Source organism: Lampris incognitus, chromosome 10, assembly GCF_029633865.1.
Source record: "Lampris incognitus isolate fLamInc1 chromosome 10, fLamInc1.hap2, whole genome shotgun sequence".
Taxonomy (NCBI): Eukaryota; Metazoa; Chordata; class Actinopteri; order Lampriformes; family Lampridae; genus Lampris; species Lampris incognitus.
This window is the reverse complement of record NC_079220.1, coordinates 35179916-35198555: the sequence shown is the minus strand read 5'-3', so window position 1 is coordinate 35198555 and position 18640 is coordinate 35179916. Positions and strand designations below refer to the sequence as shown.

General features: G+C 46.1%; 1 protein-coding gene across 1 annotated transcript in view; it reads left to right on the top strand.

Moving 5' to 3' along the window:
* Positions 1-14780, top strand: part of ngfra (nerve growth factor receptor a (TNFR superfamily, member 16)) — a 28501-nt gene extending 13721 nt beyond the window's left edge. Inside the window, exons 3-5 of the mRNA XM_056288409.1 lie at positions 3118-3480; positions 13216-13456; positions 14528-14780. Of these exons, the coding sequence (XP_056144384.1) occupies positions 3118-3480; positions 13216-13456; positions 14528-14780 (857 nt within the window). The remainder of the gene's footprint in view (positions 1-3117; positions 3481-13215; positions 13457-14527) is intronic.
* The last annotated feature ends 3860 nt before the right edge of the window (positions 14781-18640 follow it).

Here is an 18640-nt window from a genome sequence, read left to right as displayed (position 1 = left end):
AGAAAAGAACGTGTACTGATTGGTTAGGCAGAGGGACCAATCGGGGAAGGATGTGCAGCATGTACGGGTGATCAAGGATAGAGATGGAAATGTGCTGACAAGTGCGGAGAGTGTGTTGAGAATGGTGGAAGGAGTACTTTGAGGGGCTGATGAATGAAGAAAATAAGAGAGAGAGAGAAAGAGAGAGAGAGAGAGAGAGAGAGAGAGAGAGAGAGAGAGAGAGAGAGAGAGAGAGAGAGAGAGAGAGAGAGAGAGAGAGAGAGAGAGAGAGAGAGAGAGAGAGAGAGAGAGAGAGAGAGAGAGAGAGAGAGAAGTTTGGATGATGTGGGGATAGTGAATCAGGAACTGTGGTGGATTAGCGAGGAGGAAGTGAGGGCAGATATGAGGAGGATGACGATTGGAAAGGCAGTTGGTCCTGATGACATACCTGTGGAGGCACGGAGATGTTTAGGAGAGATGGCAGTGGGGTTTTAACTAGATTGTTTAACACAATCATAGAAAGTGAGAGGATGCCTGAGGAGTGGAGATGAATTATACTGGTATCAATTTTCAAGAACAAGGGCAATGTGCAGAACTGTAGCAACTACAGAGGTATAAAGTTGATCAGCCACAATATGAAGATATGAGAAATAGTAATAGAAGCTAGGTTAAGAGGAGAGGTGACGATTAGTGAGCAGCAGTATGGTTTCATGCCACGAAAGAGCACCACAGATGCAATGTTTGCTGTGAGAAAGCCAGAAGGAGTTACGTCATGTCTTTTAGAGAAAGCATACGACAGGGTGCCGAGAGAGGAGGTGTGGTATTGTATAAGGAAGTCAGGGGTTGCAGAGAAGTATGTAGGAGTGGTGCAGGGTATGTATGAGGGAAGTGTGACAGCGGTGAGGTGTGTGGAAAGACAGGTGGGTTAAAGATGGAGGTGGGATTACATCAAGGATCGGCTCTGAGCCCTTTCTTGTTTGCAATGGTGATGGACAGGTTGACGGAGGAGATCAGGCAGGAATCTCCGTGGACTATATGATGTTTGCAGATGACATTGTGATCTGTAGTGAGAGTAGGGTGCAGGTTGAGGAGAGCCTGGAGAGGTGGAGGTATACACTGGAGAGAAGAGGAATGTAAGTCAGTAGGAGCAAGATGGAATATCTATGCATCAATGAGAGGGAGGACCGTGCAATGATGAGGATGCAAAGAGTAGAGATGACAATGGTGTATGAGTTTAAATACTTGGGGTCAACTGTCCAAAGTAATGGGTAGTGCAGAAGAGAGGTGAAGAAGAGAGCGCAGGCAGGGTGGAGTGGGTGGACAAGAGTATCAAGAGTGATTTGCGACAGAAGGGTACCAACAAGAGTTAAAGGGAAGGTTTAAAAAAATGTTGTGAGAGCAGCTATGTTGTACAGTTTGGAGACAGTTGCACTGACAAAAAGACAGGAGGCAGAGCTGGAGGTGGCAGAGTTGAAGATGCTAAGATTTTCATTGGGAGTGACGAAGAAGGACAGGATTAGAAACGAGTATATAAGAGGGACAACTCAGGTTGGATGGTTTGGGACAAAGCAAAAGAGGCAAAATTGAGATGGTTTGGATATGTGAGGAGGAGAGATGCTGGGTATATTGGGAGAAGGATGCTGAATATGGAGCTTCCAGGGGAGAGGAAAAGAGGAAGGCCAAAGAGGAGGTTTATGGATGTGGTGAGAGAGGACATGTAGGTGGCTGGTGTGACAGAGGAAGATGCAGAAGATGGGGAGAAATGGAAACGGATGATCTGCTGTGGTGACCCCTAACAGGAGCAGCTGAAATTAGTAGTAGTAGTCCCTCCAACATGCCTTGGTTCACCCCCCCCCCCCCCCCGAGTTGGATATACTGGTCATGGTCTTCTCCAACAGGAGATGCCCAGAGGGCTTTCTAACCATGTGCCCAAACCACCTCAAACTGACTCTTCTCAATGTGGAGGAGCTGCAGGTCTTCCCAGATCATTTAGCTCCTCAAAGACAGTGTGCCCTGTCACCCTGTGATGAAACCCCACCTCAACCACTCATATCGGTGCTGTCATTCTTTCTGTCACTATCCACTTTCTGTCACTATACACTAGAATGCTCATCAGTCTTGTCCCTGCCCATGACATGGACGACCACATGGAATTGGTCCCTGGGCGCTGAAGGAAAGGGTTGCCCACTGTTCCTGGCTCTTCATGGAGCAAGGACAGCAGGATGGGAAAAATTCAGAAGGAACATTTATTCAGCCACCACTGCCTGCATGCTTGTGTGTGTTCTAGTGTGTAGCTGTAAGACGAATAAAATCTCTCCAGTGCTCATAAGGATGGGTGAGACTAAGAATGGGCACCAACAAGTAAATTGAGAGCTTTAACTTGAGGCTCAGCTCCCTCTTTACCATTGTGGTCCAGTATGACATCACTGCGGCTGCTTCACCCAGCTATTCAGAGTTTCTCTCTTCAGAGTTTTGCACCAAAAAAAGGATTATATTATAAAAAAAGACCACACACACGTTTACATTACAAATACATCATTAGAAATTAAAATCCATAAATTAGTTCATAAAACCCCACAATCATCTTGCCACCCCCTGGGGGTGTTGACCCCAGCTTGACAACTGACTACTACCCAGCTGAAGGGTTGATAACATCCTGAAGAGACATTCAAGGCGACCATGTATTGAAAGACTGCCTTTGAAAATAGGGCATGTTAATTTGTGATTATAGGGCAACTTAATTTCTTAGCAGCAGCTGAAGTGTGCATGTGACTTAACCTGTGTGATATGCAAGGATGCAGTTTATTCATTGCAGCACTAGCATAGAGGAGCCAGTAGAGTCATGGGCACTACATCCTCAACAAGTACATCTTTCTTGTCTTAGAGCACAAATCACAAAGGGACTTCTGGATTGATGTGTCCGCCTTTCTGGTGAATGTGTGATAAACATGATTAATGTCATCAGACTCACTGCCTCTCTCCCTCTCTCCCCCTGTTTATCTCCTTCTCCTATTCCACCCTTTCTGCCGCTTCCAACCTCCTCTTGCTGTTTCCTTCATCTGTCTCTTCTCCACTTTCCACCCTCTCCACTTCTCATATTTTACTCCTCTCGATCGCATCCCTCCTCCACCTGTCCAGGTGAGACCTACTCGGAGAACTCCAGCCACACAGAGGAATGCAGTCCCTGTACCAGGTGTACCGGCCTGATGCGGATGCAGACGCCCTGCACCGATTCCAATGATGCCCTCTGTGTCTGTGACTATGAATATTTCTTTAGTGAGCTATCGGGCCGCTGTGAACTCTGTACGGTGTGCCCAGCAGGCCAGGGTGTGTTGGCACATTGTGACCACCACCATGACACGGTGTGCGAGGAGTGTGTGGATGACACCTTCTCTGACAGGGACAGCTCCCTGGACCCTTGTCTGCCATGCACCATCTGTGATGAGGGCATCGAGATAGAGCTGGCGGTGTGCACGGCTGTCAGCGACTCTGTCTGCCACAGTAAGTGCCCCTACAAGCATGTTGGAATAAGAACAAGTATGAGACACCCCCCCCCCACACACACACACACACACACTATCACTGTCTGAGAACCTAAGATAACAGTTTTACCTCAAGTAATTTCAGGGCTGCATTGGGGGCATGTATGTATGCCTCTATCCGGATATTTTTGCTTGAACAGGTCAACAAGGGTGACTTCCGCATGTGTCTGTGCAAATAAGTAGGGGCAAAGGTCAGCACATGTCAGATTGTGGTGTGGCTGGAAGCTCAATGGCAGGTAACAAAGGTCAACGAGTACTTCAGTGTCAACACAATGTACACATTTCTACCATAGCAACTGGGATTGCAGCACAGGGAGCCAAGGACCTCCTGTCCAGGAAGCTGTAAATTCACCTGGACTGCATGGAGCATGAAATCTACCTAATCAGAGAGTAACAAGACGAGTACTTGGGTATGAATGTGTGTGTGTGTGTGTGTGTGTGTGTGTGTGTGTGTGTGTGTGTGTGTGTCTGCATATGAGTGTGTGGTAGACTCTGATAAGACATGTTAAACAGTGTTCTGAAAATAAAGATGCATTAAGTCTTCTAGAGTACTGCTGACCTCAGTAAGTCATATGTGTGGCATAAGGCCCGGCACACAGCAAAAGCCTTGTAAAGAGAAACTTCTTCTGAGTACATTTAAACACACTTGCATGAAGAAAGGTCATTAACATTCCAGAAACAAGCTCAGGGAGGCCTTACATCCATGTTTTCATTTCAAAGCCAACTTTTACATTTGGATTTAATCTATATGCTGAATTTTAGACTTCAACTGGTTTCTAGTTTTTGGAGGTTGATCAGGAGTCAGGAATCAGGAACACTTTGTTTGTCATTTAGTTGTCTTTATTTGTCAAACAAAATATCCTTTCCCCCAGCCCAAAGCAGTGCAATACAAAGACAAAAATGCATATCCAAAAACTTCAAGAACTTCAAGAACACACATAGTAACACATATATCTAATAATCACTGTCCAAGGGAACGAACGCCAGCCAGGATGACTGTTGGAACTGCCGGTCCGACAGTCATCTAGGTAGGCTAGCAGTTAGCTTAGCCTGCCCCGCTTCCGCGTCCTGTAAGACCGCCCTTGGTGATTTCTCCTTGGGCGCAGCTCCAGGCAGGGCCGTGGTCCTTGGGCCCACAGGATGCAGCAGACCAAGCTCTCTCAGCCGATCCAACGACACCTCTCCCAGCCAGACACCCTCAACACACCTCCCCACACTCCACATGACGACACTAAAAACACCGCAGTAAACGCCAGGTAAGTCTGCCACCAGACCGCCCTCAGTTTTATCAGAACTGCGGGTCTGCATAGGCTAGCAGTTAGCTTAGCCTGCCCCACTTCCATGTCCTGTCAGACCACCCTCAGTCTTTCCTCTTTTGGCACAGCTCCAGGCAGGGTCGCGGTCCCTGGGCCCACAAGATCCAGTGCTAGCTCTCCCAGCCATCAAACGAAAACAAAAACCAAGAGAACGAATTAAAACAAACGAAGACAAAAAGCGTAGAAGAAAAAAAAATTAAGACAAAAAAGATAGGTATAATATTGAGGGCTGATTAGGACCAGATGACAGGTTAGTTGGTGGTGGGTGCTTGGCTGGCCGTGTGCTGGTTTTCAGATGTTCCATGCTGCAAATGGACTTCCAGACTCTGTCAACACCTGCTGTAGTGTACTGGACATGTCAGAAGCAGATGGGGGCTATGCCTCCCCGCTAATGTGCTGTCACATTAAAGCACCGGCTGGCAGTGGAGAAAAAGATTGGCGGAAAGATTAAACCAGTAAAGAGAGCAGATGAGGTGGAAGAAGGAGTGGCAGATTGTGCCGTCTCCTTCTCACACACACATTCTTCAACCAGCAGCTGATCTGCTGATCCCAGAGAGACTCGACAACCTGCTCCATCAGCTTGGAATGCCTGCTTTAGGCCTGGAATAAGAGAGACGGGGGAGGAGAAGAATGCTAAAGGCAAAAGAGTGGCTGAGATAGGAAAAGAAGTGAACAAAGACAAGGTGTTTCACAAATGCCATATCAAGCCCCAGCACCTCCTGCTCCTCAAGTCTCAATCCCCCAACATGCACCCACCGTTTAACGTAAGTTACATGATAAGGAAAAGCATGATGAATGCAGGACGGGTCTGCTGGATATGACATCATGACTGCTTGAGAGAAGTGTGACAGGGTTGTCAGTGATCAACTCAGACTTGCACAATATGCCCCCGTACGCCACACGTGAACAGACGGCGTGGCTATTTTCGAAGTGTTGATGTACACTAGAGCACAATACAACCTTGTTCTGCCCCATTAGCGGCCACCCACAGAGCTGCTCTCACCTTTGACCTGCACGTCTCCCTCGCTGCCATCTTGCGCTGATCAGCCACCACCAGCAGATGCTTGGGTGACGGTTATAGTCACATGTGGCCATCACTGAACACAATGACACTTGCAGGCCTTCTATGGTGGTCTGTGATGATGGCAATACATTTACTGAGGTAGGCAGCAAAACTGCCTGGCATCTACGTCCTTCACTTTTTCACACATGAGTGATATACATGGAGTTTTCTTCTGGCTGGTGTGTGTGTGTGTGTGTGTGTGTGTGTGTGTGTGTGTGCGTAGCCACGAGCGTACGCAGGAAATGTGATGTGGGAGGCATTTTCAAATCCCCAAAGCTCTTGTTCATATGCAGCTGTCACCAAGTGTCAATTACTGATGATGCACTGACAGAGCAAGAGAGATGGAGAGACAGACACAAGGAAAGAGAGCGACACAGTAACTGGATAAGAGTTGCAGTGACAGATGGAAAGAGAGAAAGAGTGTGACAGACAAAGAGCTAAGAACAGAGATAATCACAGCAAGGGAGAGAGAGCGAGAGAGAGAGTGAGAGAGATAAATGATAGAGAGAGAGATAAATGATAGAGTGAGAGAGATAAATGGATAGAGAGACATAAATGAGAGAGAGAGAGAGAGAGAGAGAGAGAGAGAGAGAGAGAGAGAGAGAGAGAGAGAGAGAGAGAGAGAGAGAGAGAGAGAGAGAGAGAGAGAGAGAGAGAGAGAGAGAGAGAGAGAGAGAGAGAGCGCTGCAACATACTGGATGTGCTGTGCTGGTGTTGGGTTCTACAGGGTCGATACTGGTCCGGGCATTTATTCAGCTCACACTCATGTTTCGCTGACTGACCTCTATGAGCACCCATATGCAACTGCAGGACACACACACACACACACACACACACACACACACACACACACACACACACACACACACACACACACACACACACACACACACACACACACACACACACACACACAACCATGGGCAAGCACACATGCACATTAATAGACCAAATGAGCACAGAGAAGATGGGATGGGAGCTGATGGGAGACTGAATACATGCATGGGTCTTTGTAGCCTGGAACTTTTAACGTCTCCTTCTGCACATCACACAGCTCACCGCACACATGTGAGTCTGCTTGATGTCCAATTGGAAACGTTTACTGATGTTTTTTTCAAAGGTCCCAGTGCAGTTACCTGTTACAGAACATTATTTCTCATTTCCAAGGCACTGTGTGGGTCTCAGACGACTAAACCCTCATTAAATACTGTCAAGTGCAAGTGTCGGCTCGAGTGTTTATGTCCCCCAGCACGAGGGAGGGACAACATAACCCCCTACACATACTATATAAAACAGATAACTGCAAACATCTCTACTCCCCATCACCCCTTTTCTCTTTACTCCTCCTTTTAGCTCCTCTCTCTCTCTCTGTTTCTCTCCTCCCTCTCTCTCTCTCTCCCCCTCTCGCTCTCTCCCTCTGTCTGTCTGTCTGTCTCTCTCTCTGCCCCCCCCCCCTTGCTCCCTGGCTGTGCTGGGAGTGAGGCCAGTCTGCATTCAGTGCCTTTACCACCGCAGTGTAATTACTCCTGATAATCATAGTGCTTTACAGCAGAGCTTCTGTTCATCTTTTACTTCATCCACCCCCCACTTTATCCTGACACTCTGTCTTTCTGTCTGCCCCCCTCCACCACCCTGCATCCTCCCCATTAACCCTCCCTCCATAGAAAGCAGAACTCCCACTCCGATCATTTCGCGCGTGCGCGCGTGTGTGTGTGTGTGTGTGTGTGTGTGTGTGCATGTGTGTGTGCGTGTGTGTGCATGTGTGCATATCTGAGTGGGAGCTGCAGAGGAAGACAGAGACTGAGGAACAGCTGAGACAGTGGGAGAATGTTTAGTGGCTGATAAAGAGGTCATTGTGCATTTGGTGTGCCCTGATAGGAGCCGTCCTCCACCCTAAAATGCTAAAATGGCAGCCGCAAAGGCATCCAGCCTCCATACAGCAGACCCGGGGGTTAACATTACCGCAAAGACCTGAATGGCTAATAAAAATTAAAGTCTTGTTTTTTTCTCCTCCACACCCGCCAATAAACACATCTCCATGCACACCATAGACCCACCCTCGTAAAATCCTGAGGTACTTTTATTTGTTTTAAAGCTGTTTTAAATCCACTGGAGCCAAAATAAAATTGTGAACTTGCCACCGCTTTAAAGCTCTGGTCTGGCAGAGCTCTGCAGGCTCTGCAGCCTCCACTTTATCCCCTGGTCTAATGCAGTCATGTTTTCTACATCATGAGAGAAATAACAAGATTGATAGAGATTCCCTGCACATGGGAGCGAGAGAGAGAGAGACAGAGAGGGGGGGGGGGAGCAAGTGAGGGAAATGGTGGTGGGAGACAGAACGAAAGAGAGAGTGAGGGAAACATAAAGGATAGATGATGGGGAAGAAAGAAGGCATGAGAGACACAGACTGGGTGAGAGGAGAAAGGGGGAGACATAGAGAGGGGGGGGGAGAGGGAGGGAGATGGCGGTGAGTATAAACTGGCAGCAGCTGGTGTGGATGTCGAGTCACTGTGACGTGAAGTCCTGGGAGGAATCTCAGCTTGGCTCGGGACGAGAGACAAACCCTAACACGTAGCATCTACATCACACTGATGGTTTCACCTGCATGGGAGGAACACTGACTGCAGCTAGCGTGCAAACTGATGCATTATCACTTGAGATAAAGTGCTTCATAGCACACTTGTGGAAGGTAAGGCTTTAGGATGCTCACTGTAAGCAGATGTGGCCACTTTCTTTGACGTACGCTATGCTGCAGGGCCAGATCGTTTTCACATTCTCACACGTTCACACCTTCCGTTCAGTATCGCTCTCATCTGGGAGCTCATGTTGCACTGCTAATGCCATTACAGAGCCCTGCATTAGCTGGATGATGTATGGCGCAGTTGGGGAAACCTGACCACTTTCAAAGAAAGGTCAAGAAATGCAAGTAACACACGCTCATGTTGCATTCCTGTGAGCGCTCCTTGCTTTTAGAGAGATTCAAATCAATATCGTGGCTTTAAATAGGTTGTGCATTACATCCGCGTTTCTCTGTCTGGCGTGCATATGTGCCTTATTTGCTGCAGTTTTGTAAACCCGTTCCTCCCATGGGAGTCAGGAATGCCCTGTCATCACCAACGAAGCAGCCAGGCAGCAGAATATTACAAATAGTTCAGCACGAGCTCTGCATCAGCGTCTCAGGGAACTTTTAGTGACCCTTGTAAATTTCGCAAAAAAAATCAGTGTAGAGAAACTTAACAATCTGCCATATCAGTGACTTGAGGAAAAGTGCAGATGTAGTTTTGCGTCATGGTGATGGTCCAGTGAAATTCTTTTTTCACAGGGCTCTGAGCCAGCCACGTCACTGGTTAAATACATGGTGTTTACTATGAAGCAAACCCCGAGTTCTAGAAATATATACATTCATAATCAATGATGTGATAGCTGTGCACAACTGTCGAAAATTAATTTATGCTCTTCTCATTAAAAGTAATATATTGAATTCCGCTGCCTTTTCAAGTTACAGTTACACAAGTGATGTGTACATATGTTTACATACACCAGGTTAAAGCAAAGTTGTGTAGAATCACCCTTTCATTGGTATAGATCGTAATGGTACACTATGGCAGGTTTTGTCTACAAGTTAGCCCCTGGGCTATCCATAGGATTAAGCATGAATACGCCAGTAAAGAGTTAATAAGGAGCTACAGCCTCCTCTGGTTGGTTGGGCCCCTGTTTGGGGGGGGGGGACTTTTTCTTTTTTTTAATCTCCCCACTTGTATCTGGCCAATTACCCCGCTCTTTTTGAGCCGTCTCGGTCGCTGCTCCACCCCCTCTGCCGATCCGAGGGGCGCCCCGAACGACCAGAGGAGGCGCTAGTGAAGCGACCAGGACAAATACCCACATCCGACTTCCCACCCGCAGAGGATCACGCTATTCCCCCCCAGTTCTCCCTCCCCCACCCCTGAACAGGCGACCAGAGGAGGCGCTGGTGCAGCAACCAGGACACATACCCACATCCGTCTTCCCACCCGCAGACACGGCCAATTGTGACTATAGGGACGCCCGACCAAGCCGGAGGAAACACGGGGATTCGACCCAGCGATCCCGTGTTGGTAGGCAACGGAATAGACCGCTACGCTACCCAGAAGCCAGGGGATGGGGTATTCTCATATTACGTCATATATGACGTGACGGCAACACATCCGCCATGTTGGAGGACAACGGCTCCAATCCATAGGATAGTGTGGCTCTCACTGCGCGATGCCAAACGTTTTCTAAACAGTCAGAGTTTGTTTCAAGGTTTGATTCATACAGAATAGTTGTTCGATATTTTACAATGGTTAATTTCTGCGCTGTTTTTGGTTGTTCCACTCGAGTTGACAGAGAGCGGAACAAGTGCTACCTTCGCTTTCCAAAGATGTCAGCCATTATGGAGAAGAAACTCGAAGGTTGTCAGAGGAAAGAAGAAAATGGATAAGTCGGGAAGATCTTACAGAAGAAAAAATAGTTTCATGCAGAAGTTAAGATACCTGATTTTACAAAAGGGACAAAGCAGCTTGGTGCTTTAGAAATTGAGGCAACAAGAAAAATTGCATCTGTCCGCATCCATGTGGAGCGTGTCATTGGCCCTAGAAACTGTCCCTCTCTTTCTCCAAATAGCGTCTCAGCTAGAACCCATTCATTCTATTAGAAACAGGCATGTTTCAGGTCACATGTGCGCAAACATCAGACATACAGGCTCTTGTAATATCATGTGTTGACTACTGTAAGTCCTTCCTGGCAGGTCTCTCTGGATGCACTTTCAAACCTCTGCAAATGATCCAGAATGCAGCGGTGCGTCTGGTCTTCAACCAATCCAAAACAGCACATGTCACTCCGCTGTTCATATCTCTCCACTAGCTCCCAGTTGCTGCCCGCATCAAATTCAAAACCTTAATGCTCGCTTACAAAACAGCAACTAAAACGGTTCCCGCCCACCTGAACTCCCTCATTCAGGTCTACACTCAGTCTTGCCCAGTACGCTCTGCCAGTGAAAGGCGCCTGACACTTCCGCCACAACGACGCCCTAATTCACTAGCCAGACTCTTCTCTTCTGTAGTTCCCCGGTGGTGGAACGAGTGACCAAACTCCATTCGAGTCCCTCTCCATCTTTAAGAAGAAGCTAAAGACACAGCTCTTTCTCGAACACCTCCACCCATCCATTATCCAAACCGCATACATTTACCCAGGGTCATGGGGATGCTGGAGCCTATCCCAGCAGTCATTGGGCGGCAGGCGACGAGACACCCTGGACAGGCTGCCAGTCCATCACAGGGCCGACACACATTCACACCTAGCTACAATTTAGTACGGGCGATTCACCTGACCTACGTGTCTTTGGACTGTGGGAGTAAACCGGATCACCCGAAGGAAACCCACGCAGACACAGGGAGAACATGCAAACTCCATACAGAGGACGACCCGGGACGACAACCAAGTTTGGACTACCCCAGGGTGTGTGTGTGTGTGTGTGTGTGTGTGTGTGTGTGTGTGTGTGTGTGTGTGTGTATATATAAGTTTTTACATTCCGAGTGTATTTTCACCAGCTGCATTGATTGACCCTATCTGCTTACAGCATGTCTTCTGCGTGAAACTTCGCATAGCCTACGGTGCAGCCTGCGCGTAGCCTCCGCATCGAGGCTACTCAGTACGAGCACGGGGTTGGCTCTGTAAACGTTCGACGTGGACCCATACAATCAGTGCAGTGCAATTGGCCCTCCCACAGACCCCAATGACCTACTCCCTCCACCCCCACTGAGAAAAAATAAAAATCACCCAACGCTTACCTTGCGATCGTCAATGGCAGGCAGTTGAGAGTTTATGTCAAATAGGCCTTTATTCTGTATGTATTCTGAATGTTGTATTTAAATGTTCTGGTTTGCCAAATAGACATGTCAGAATTTGAATTGAGTTTAATCAATGCCTGCCTTCCCTGTGTAGGCATACTTTGTTGCTGTTGGATGAGTTGGTAAAATAAATTCTATTTTTTGTTTTTCAAACTCTAAATGGTTTCAGCTGTTATATGTTGTTAAGGCCACGACAGGCTATAGCGGATGGGGCTTGTTTTTGAAGCTGCAGTTGCTTATTTGTCTCGCGAGAGTCGGCGCTACAGGTGCGGGTCGATGGCGGCGCGGACTCGCGTTTGCAGCGGCCTCATCAAGTACCGATTACGCAGTGTCTGTCCACGTCTAAGTTTGTGTCATCTTGCGAAGTTTTTTTTTTGATCGTCGATTTTGCTTGGCTGAGAGAGCTTGGTGTGCTGCGTCCTGTGGGCCCGAAGAGGAAACACCAAGGGCGGTCTGACAGGACGCGGAACTGGGGCAGGCTAAGCTAACTGCTAGCCCACGGCCCTGCCCGAGAGGAAACACCGAGGCGGTCTGGCGGCGGCCTCGCCTTGCGTCGACTGTGCGGTGTTTTTGTCTGCGTCTGCGTTTGTGTCGTCGTGTGGAGTGCGGGAGAGGTGTGTCAAAGGTGTCTGGCTGGAGAGCTAGCGTTGGATCGGCTGAGGGAGCCTGGTCTGCAGCATCCGATGGGCCCAAGGACCACGGCCCTGCCTGGAGCTGCACCTGAAGAGGAAACACCGAGGGCGGTCTGACAAGACATGGAAGCGGGGTAGGCTAAGCTAACGGCTAGCCCATGCAGACCGGCAGTTCCGACTGTCATCCTGACCGGCGTTCGTTCTCGGGACGGTGGAGTTTTTGAACTGAGTGAACTGTTGTTGGCTGTTTGTGTATAGTGTTTTTTTTTCTTTTTCTTTGTTCTATCTGTTTTTGTATGTTTTTGGTGGTGTTGTGTTTGGAGGTTTTTGGACATGTGTTTTTGTCTTTTGTGCTGCACTGCTAGGGGCTGGGGAAACGGAATTTCGCGTCTTTTGTGTACGTAGTACATAAGATGAAATGACAAATGAATTATTCCTGATTCCTGTTGTCTCCTGACTAGATAGCTGCTTGTGTTGTATTAACTGTATGTATACGTCGCTTTGGATAAATCCGTCTGCTAAATGAAATTGTAATATTGTAACATCTGGTTGGGGACTTAACTAAACCCTGGAAAACAAGCTCTCATCGAGAATCTTTATTACTTACAGTATATGAAAGCCCTCATTTCCCTTTTCTAATTGTCAGGTATTCCTGTGACAGCAGTGATGTTCATCAAGTTGTCAACTAGTATCTTTTTGTCTTATCTGATACAAAACGTTTTCACCATGTTCTATGGTGAATGAAGTAGGAATTGGTTCTTGTTCCCTCATTTTTTTGACATTCTTGCCTCTCTTTTACTCTTTTCCTCCAAACAGATCCCCTCCTTCCCACATATGCATCTCCCACCTCCGACCTGAGTCCGTCCCCTCCCTTCTTCACAGACCACTTCCCCCTCGATGGTTCCAGCAGCCCTTCACCGGGCGGAGAGACCACCACCACCAGCCCCGGCTCCCCTCGTTTCCTTGGTCACGGCTTCAACGAAAACCTTATCCCCATCTACTGCTCCATCCTGGCCGCTGTGGTAGTGGGTCTGGTGGCCTACATAGTCTTTAAGAGGTCAGTCCAAAAGCTTGGTGGAGAGACAGAGACAAAACGCTGGGCACTGGTAAAAGCAATTAGCACAATTGGCTCTTTCAGCCCAGCTATGGCTAGAGGAGTAAGTAATATGGGACAGAGAGGGTGAATTGTGATGGTGATGGCTTGATGGCTGTCCTGGCGGGTGGTGCTAGACTGGCTGATGTAGCCCTAGGCTAAAGAAGTGCATGGAGGTGGTGCAGCTGTAGCCTGACACAGATTAGGGCTGGTTGGTGCAATATTCCCATCTGTCATGTTTTTGGGGAAGAGACTTTGACCCAGTTTTACCACATGATTTCACTCCTATACAAATGCAACACAATTATTTCAAAAAGAAAAAAAAGGTCACAACATAACAAAAGGTTCGCACTATGCATTACGGAAGTTGCACACACATTGATCCCCGTTTGCCCTCAAACACACGGATTCTGCCTGGGCTCAAAACACATTGAAGTAAGTAAACAAGCTCATCATAGCCGTGGATTGTTTAAAACAAGACTGAGGGAAATTGGAGTACCAGACTTACCAGCACAGTCACGCAAAGACTCTCACATCTGGCCAGTTCTCCACCGCTTTGCTTTTATACGTGTAAGCAGACTGCAGATTGTATGACCATACCATGTGTTTATTATTAGTAAGCAATTAGAGTTATTAATAGATTGCACTCACTCACATAATACTTCATGAATATTTTAACTGGTTAAATGCCAGTTATACTTTCGCCTAGCTTGACACCAATGGAAAACGTTTTGGCTCTCCTTTTATTCAGTCACTCTTTTAAATAGTTTTTTTTCCTCAGCATTTTATATTCTATTACTTTTGAATTTTACTCTATTTTAGAAGCTGATAAAGATTTTGATTCATAAGTTTCACAGATGTATCATTTCATTGCCATAGCCACGAGACAGTTTTTTTTCATTGATCATTTAATGTCTTGATCCTTGACCACTGCTGTGAAATCTACCTACTAAAACTCAGAGACGACTTGGTAGCCATGTCAGTATGTTGACCGAACCCTTTCTTCAGCTCCTTTCAACTCCACCTCTTCTTCAGATGGAACAGCTGTAAGCAGAACAAACAGGCGGCTAATAACCGAGCGGCCACAGCCAATCAGACGGTAACGCCGGAGGGGGAGAAGCTGCACAGTGATAGTGGCATCTCGGTGGACAGCCAGAGTCTGCAGGAGCAGCAGGCCCAGGCTCAGGTCCAGGCCCAGCCCTCCCAGTCCCACACACAGGATCAGATAGGTAGGCCTGCCTTAAATGAATTCCCACCATGTATGAAGGTGTGCACACCCAACAGTTAAACCTGTCAGCCTCACAACACCAGAATATGTTGACCTGAATGTGCTAGGTAAAAAGGCAAAGCATCTCTTGACTTTAACACACATAGGGCTGGATTAAATGACACTTCACATTCTGATAACTGTCAAACATATGAGCAAGGCCAAAGCCACCAAGCTGATACATTATATTTTGTAATATTGAGCTTATCTTTTTCAAATACCAAAATGATGTGAAAGCTATATGCATGTAATAGATCCCAGAAAAGTGGCATCAGTTCATTTGGACACAATGTTTATTGAGAGATACATTTCATCACTCATCTAAGTGACCTCTTCAGTCTCAACTGACTGCAGGTATCCCCGCCATTTTAAACAATGCAGTGTCATAACGACCGAAACCAACGATCAGTTTCATATGCAAATTGCTGTGACCAATAACTAGAAATACAATGGCCATGTGTACTATTCACAGAGGATTTTAGAATTGCTGCAATCACAGCAACCCCCACCCCCGGTTCAGGGGTGGTCATTCCCTCTTAACATAAATGGCCTCTTTGACTCCCCGTTCAAACCAGCATTCCTCCCTATCAATGATATGCACATCCTCATCCTTGAAAGAGTGGCCACTGGCCTGTAGATGGGTGACTGTGGAGTCCTGGCCTGGCGTGTTAGCTCTTCTGTGTTGTGCCATCCTCTTTGCCGATGTAGTTTCCCCAATGTACAAGTCACGGCAATCCTCCTGGCACTTAAGAGCGTACATTATATTGCTCTGTTTATGCGGGGGGACCCGATCCTTGGGGTGGACCAACTTCTGGCACAGCGTGTTTTGGGGTTTGAAAGCAACTGAGACGCAGTTTTTGGAAAATATGCGTCTCAACTGTTCCGACACTCCCGCCACATACGGAATCACCACTGGTTTACACTTAGGCAGCTGTTGCCCTTCTATGTACCTCTATGCCATCTACGTGAAGAGGGAATGATGATCCCTTAACCGGCGGCGTTGGGGTGGGGGTGGGGCTAAGAGTACATCTGTCACCAGCTTACAATGCTGTGATTACAACTATTCCTGAATCCTCTGTGAATAGTATGCATGGTCATTGTAACTCTAGTTAATGGTCATGCCCATATGAAACTTATCGTTGGTTTCGGTCGTTATGCCACTGTATTGTTTATAAGGGTGGGGATACCTGCAGTCAGTTGAGACTGAGGAGGTCACTTAGTTGAGTGATGAAACGTTTCTCCAACTAAACGTTGTGTCTGGATGAACGGACTCACCTTTCTGGGATTTCCTTGCCTGGATTATTGAGCATGCATCAAAAGAAGTAATATATCTTTAATCATAAACTAAGGGTGAGCAATCATATATGTTGCTTTGAGCACAAAGAAACAAATAATTATGAACTTGATGTTCAGTTTCATTGTATGTATCAAAAGCCTAATAGGAGTAATGTACCTGCATATGTTTTACCTATATTTATCTCTGGTGTTTGACTGGCAGCCAATATACTTTGAGTGCAGACCAATCCTTATGCCAACGTAGCCTCTGACGCTAGAACCATAAGTTTATTACTGAGATAAAATTGAAGGGTCTTTTCTGGCTTGGAAGGCTACAAGAAATAGCAATTCGGCATATTGCAAATGTATATGCTAATCCGAAATTAACAATCATGTGAAACTAGTCAACTCCGATTGTGAGTTTTTACCTTTCTACCTTGAATTAAACGTTTCCTTGGTTATTCATATATTTAGTGAGTTTTATTTTACAAAACGTGTTAGTGAGTTTAAGATAATAATACAAAAAAATCAGTGTGAAAATAGATATCTTTATTCAACAGATGCTTTTTTGGAGATGTTTAATGTTTCTTCTGCCACAATAACAATATGGGTTCTGCATTCTGTTCATTTAAAATTCAAGATCATTTTATTCAGGATAACAAACCCTTGAAAATTCATAAATTGATTATAGAATTAGTAGTAGTAGTAGTAGTAGTAGTAGTAGTAGTAGTAGTAGTAGTAGTAGATGTCCCCGGGGGCAATTTTTGTGCAAGAGACAACAAAACAAAAAACACATAACTTACATTGGTTGAACAATACAACGCCACATAACAATGAAAAGAGAGTAAATTTATTTAAAATCAAATTACATCATAAAATACAAGTGCCAGTACTACTATAGCAGCAAGTGTAACTCTAAATCACTGGAGGTAGGTTCTCTCAAGAACAGGAACACTTTTATTTGTCATTTCACGTCATGCACTTGTGTACGTGAAATGAAACGAAAGGCCCTTTTCCCCCAGCCCACAGCAGTACAATACAAAGACAACAACACATCCAAAAACTACAAGAACACACATATCCAAACTAAACAAAAAAAAATCACTCTCCAAGGGAACGAACGCCAGCCAAGGATGACTGTCGGAACTGCTGGTCTGCATGGGCTTACAGTTAGCTTAGCCTTCCCCACACTCCCAGCCGATCCAGCACTAGCTCTCCCAGCCATCAAACGAAGGCAAAACTTAGACATGGACAAAGACACTGCATGGATGGTACTGGGTGAGGCCGCCGCAAATGTGAATCCACGCCACCATCTTCCGACACCGGCACTGGGTGAGGCTGCTGCAAATGTGAATTGGCGCAGCCATCTTCCCACACTGGAAGCGGAGGGAGGATGGCTCTCCGCTTACAATTAACAGCTACAGTTGCTCTAGGTAGAATGGACCTTCTGGCTCTACCTGATTTAAAGGTGGGAACTCTGTACCCTCCAGCAGATGGAAGAATCTCAAACTCTACATAAAGGGGATGAGAGCGATAATCTAAAATGGATGAAGCTTTACCCCTGTAATCTTAGAGGACATCTTTACTACTCTGTGCAAAGTGTTTTTAAATTTCAAATTACAATACCAACAATAATGGAAAAATATAGGACAGACTCAATAAATGATCTATAGAACAATATTATAATTTTCCTATCTGTCTCAGATTTACTAGGTTTCCACAACAAAAACAGATGTTGTGCTTTACACTGTCAGGTCAAGTCAATTTTATTTGGATAGCCCATTATCACAAATTACAAATTTGCCTCAGAGGGCTTTAAAGCAACACAACATCCTGTTCTTAGACCCTCACATCGGATAAGAAACAACCCCCTAAAAACCCTTTAACAGGGATAAAAAAAAAATAGGAAGAAACCTCAGGGAGAGCAACAGAGGAGGGATCTCTCTACCAAGACGGACAACACGCGATGGATGTTGTGTGTACACAATTTACAGAATACAACATTGAAAGAGGATAAACACAATTATAATGGAATTATAAGATATATATATGAAGAGTATGATGAGGAGGATGTCAAGCAGTGTCCAGATGCCACCAGAACAGCCCAGGACCTAGCCACATGAACACCATCACCATGTAGACCTGAGAGTAGGACAGACTACACGGGCACACAGGGGAGACAAACATCACACCATTCACACACAGGAGAAGACATCATTCAGAGAGAGAGCGAGAGAGAGAGAGAGAAGACGTGAGAGAAGAGAACAGTTTGCAGTAGTCAATAATCTATACTCTAATCTCGTCGTCAGAACAGTACTTGGTAAATTCACTGAGACAGAAACTGACCCGCCATGCAGTACAGGTTGTGAAAAACTCAATCTAAAGGCAACTAATTTTAGGATAAGACAAAAAGATGAGTTTTACGTTGGGATTTAAAGGACTCAACAGACTCTGATTGTCTGACAGAAGCAGGCAGGTTATTCTCTATAACATTTGTATTGTCAAGTTTCTTTAACTTACTGTCAATTATGGTATCAAGATATTTGTAAGAGGAACTACTATGTCTACTTCTTTTCCAGATATAATAGTTTTAACCCAAGGTCCCT